Source organism: Aplysia californica, unplaced genomic scaffold, assembly GCF_000002075.1.
Source record: "Aplysia californica isolate F4 #8 unplaced genomic scaffold, AplCal3.0 scaffold00224, whole genome shotgun sequence".
Lineage (NCBI taxonomy): Eukaryota > Metazoa > Mollusca > Gastropoda > Aplysiida > Aplysiidae > Aplysia > Aplysia californica.
The window spans coordinates 23,974-24,959 of NW_004797494.1; the positions used below are offsets into that span (position 1 = coordinate 23,974).

At 51.2% G+C, this 986-nt stretch overlaps 1 protein-coding gene across 1 annotated transcript in view; it reads right to left on the minus strand.

Annotated features, from left to right (window-relative positions):
- Positions 1-9: 9 nt before the first annotated feature.
- LOC101849540 (poly(A) RNA polymerase, mitochondrial) overlaps positions 10-986 on the minus strand; it is a gene marked incomplete in the record, with an annotated part of 12,627 nt that continues 11,650 nt past the window's right edge. The window contains 1 exon segment of the mRNA XM_013083310.2: positions 10-461. Within this exon segment, the coding sequence (XP_012938764.1) occupies positions 46-461 (416 nt within the window).

Here is a 986-nt window from a genome sequence, read left to right on the forward strand (position 1 = left end):
ACTAACAGACCTTTACCTCCCGCCACCACCCCCACCTGTAAGCCATTACCTCCCTTCACTCCCCTCCCCGTTCCCATCAACAGCCGCCTCCGCCTCTCCTCCCCCGCCCCCCTTCTCCGCGACAACGTCATCAAACAAGTCGGACACCGACACAGACACAGGACTGGCCGAGCTCGCGCCGCTGCTGAACAGGACGTCAAGACGAGAGCGGCCGTCGCTGGGTGCCTGCCCGGAGAAACCGTCGACTTTCCGGGCGGCCTCCTGCATGGCCTCGGAGAAGAGCATGAGCTGGTGCTCGGCGACGTTCTGGCAGATGTTGAGCCCGATACACAGCGGGTTCTCCACGTACACCGGCGACGAGCCCGCCGGCTTGGCAAACGTGGAGCCTTCGATCAGGGAGATCGCTTGGCTGGAGAAATCAAACTGGGAGTAGAAGGCGAAAAACCCGTGGAGAAGACTCTCTGGAAAAACGGAAATTTTTTTTAAAAAATAGAGGATCTTTGACAATTCATGTGTTAGTTTAGGTAGAGGTTTTACAGCGCTCGCAACTGCATAAGGTCATATGAGCGCCACAAGATTAGAGGTGTTACAAGAGAGTAACATTCAAACATAAAAAAGAAAAAGGGGAGATAAGGAAGATACATTTTGCATAGGAGAGAAGAAGCAAACCACACCAGAGCACCCGCCAACCACCCACATTCATGTGTTACTCGCACACTTACATCAGTTAGACCATTTAAGAGGCCGGCTGCTCTGACATATGACCTTGACCGCCACGGATAACCTGGGCTGGGCTGATCACAGCATTCCAGAAGACAGCTGGAGAAACTCCTTGAAATAGTTCTTAGTTTCAGTAAGAGTTTTACGGCACTTGCAACACAATAAGGTCATATACGGGCCGAAGATTAGAGGTGTTACAAGAGAGTAACAAACACAAAAAAGAAGGAGGAGAGATAAAGACGAGATATTTGATAGGAAAGAAGGAG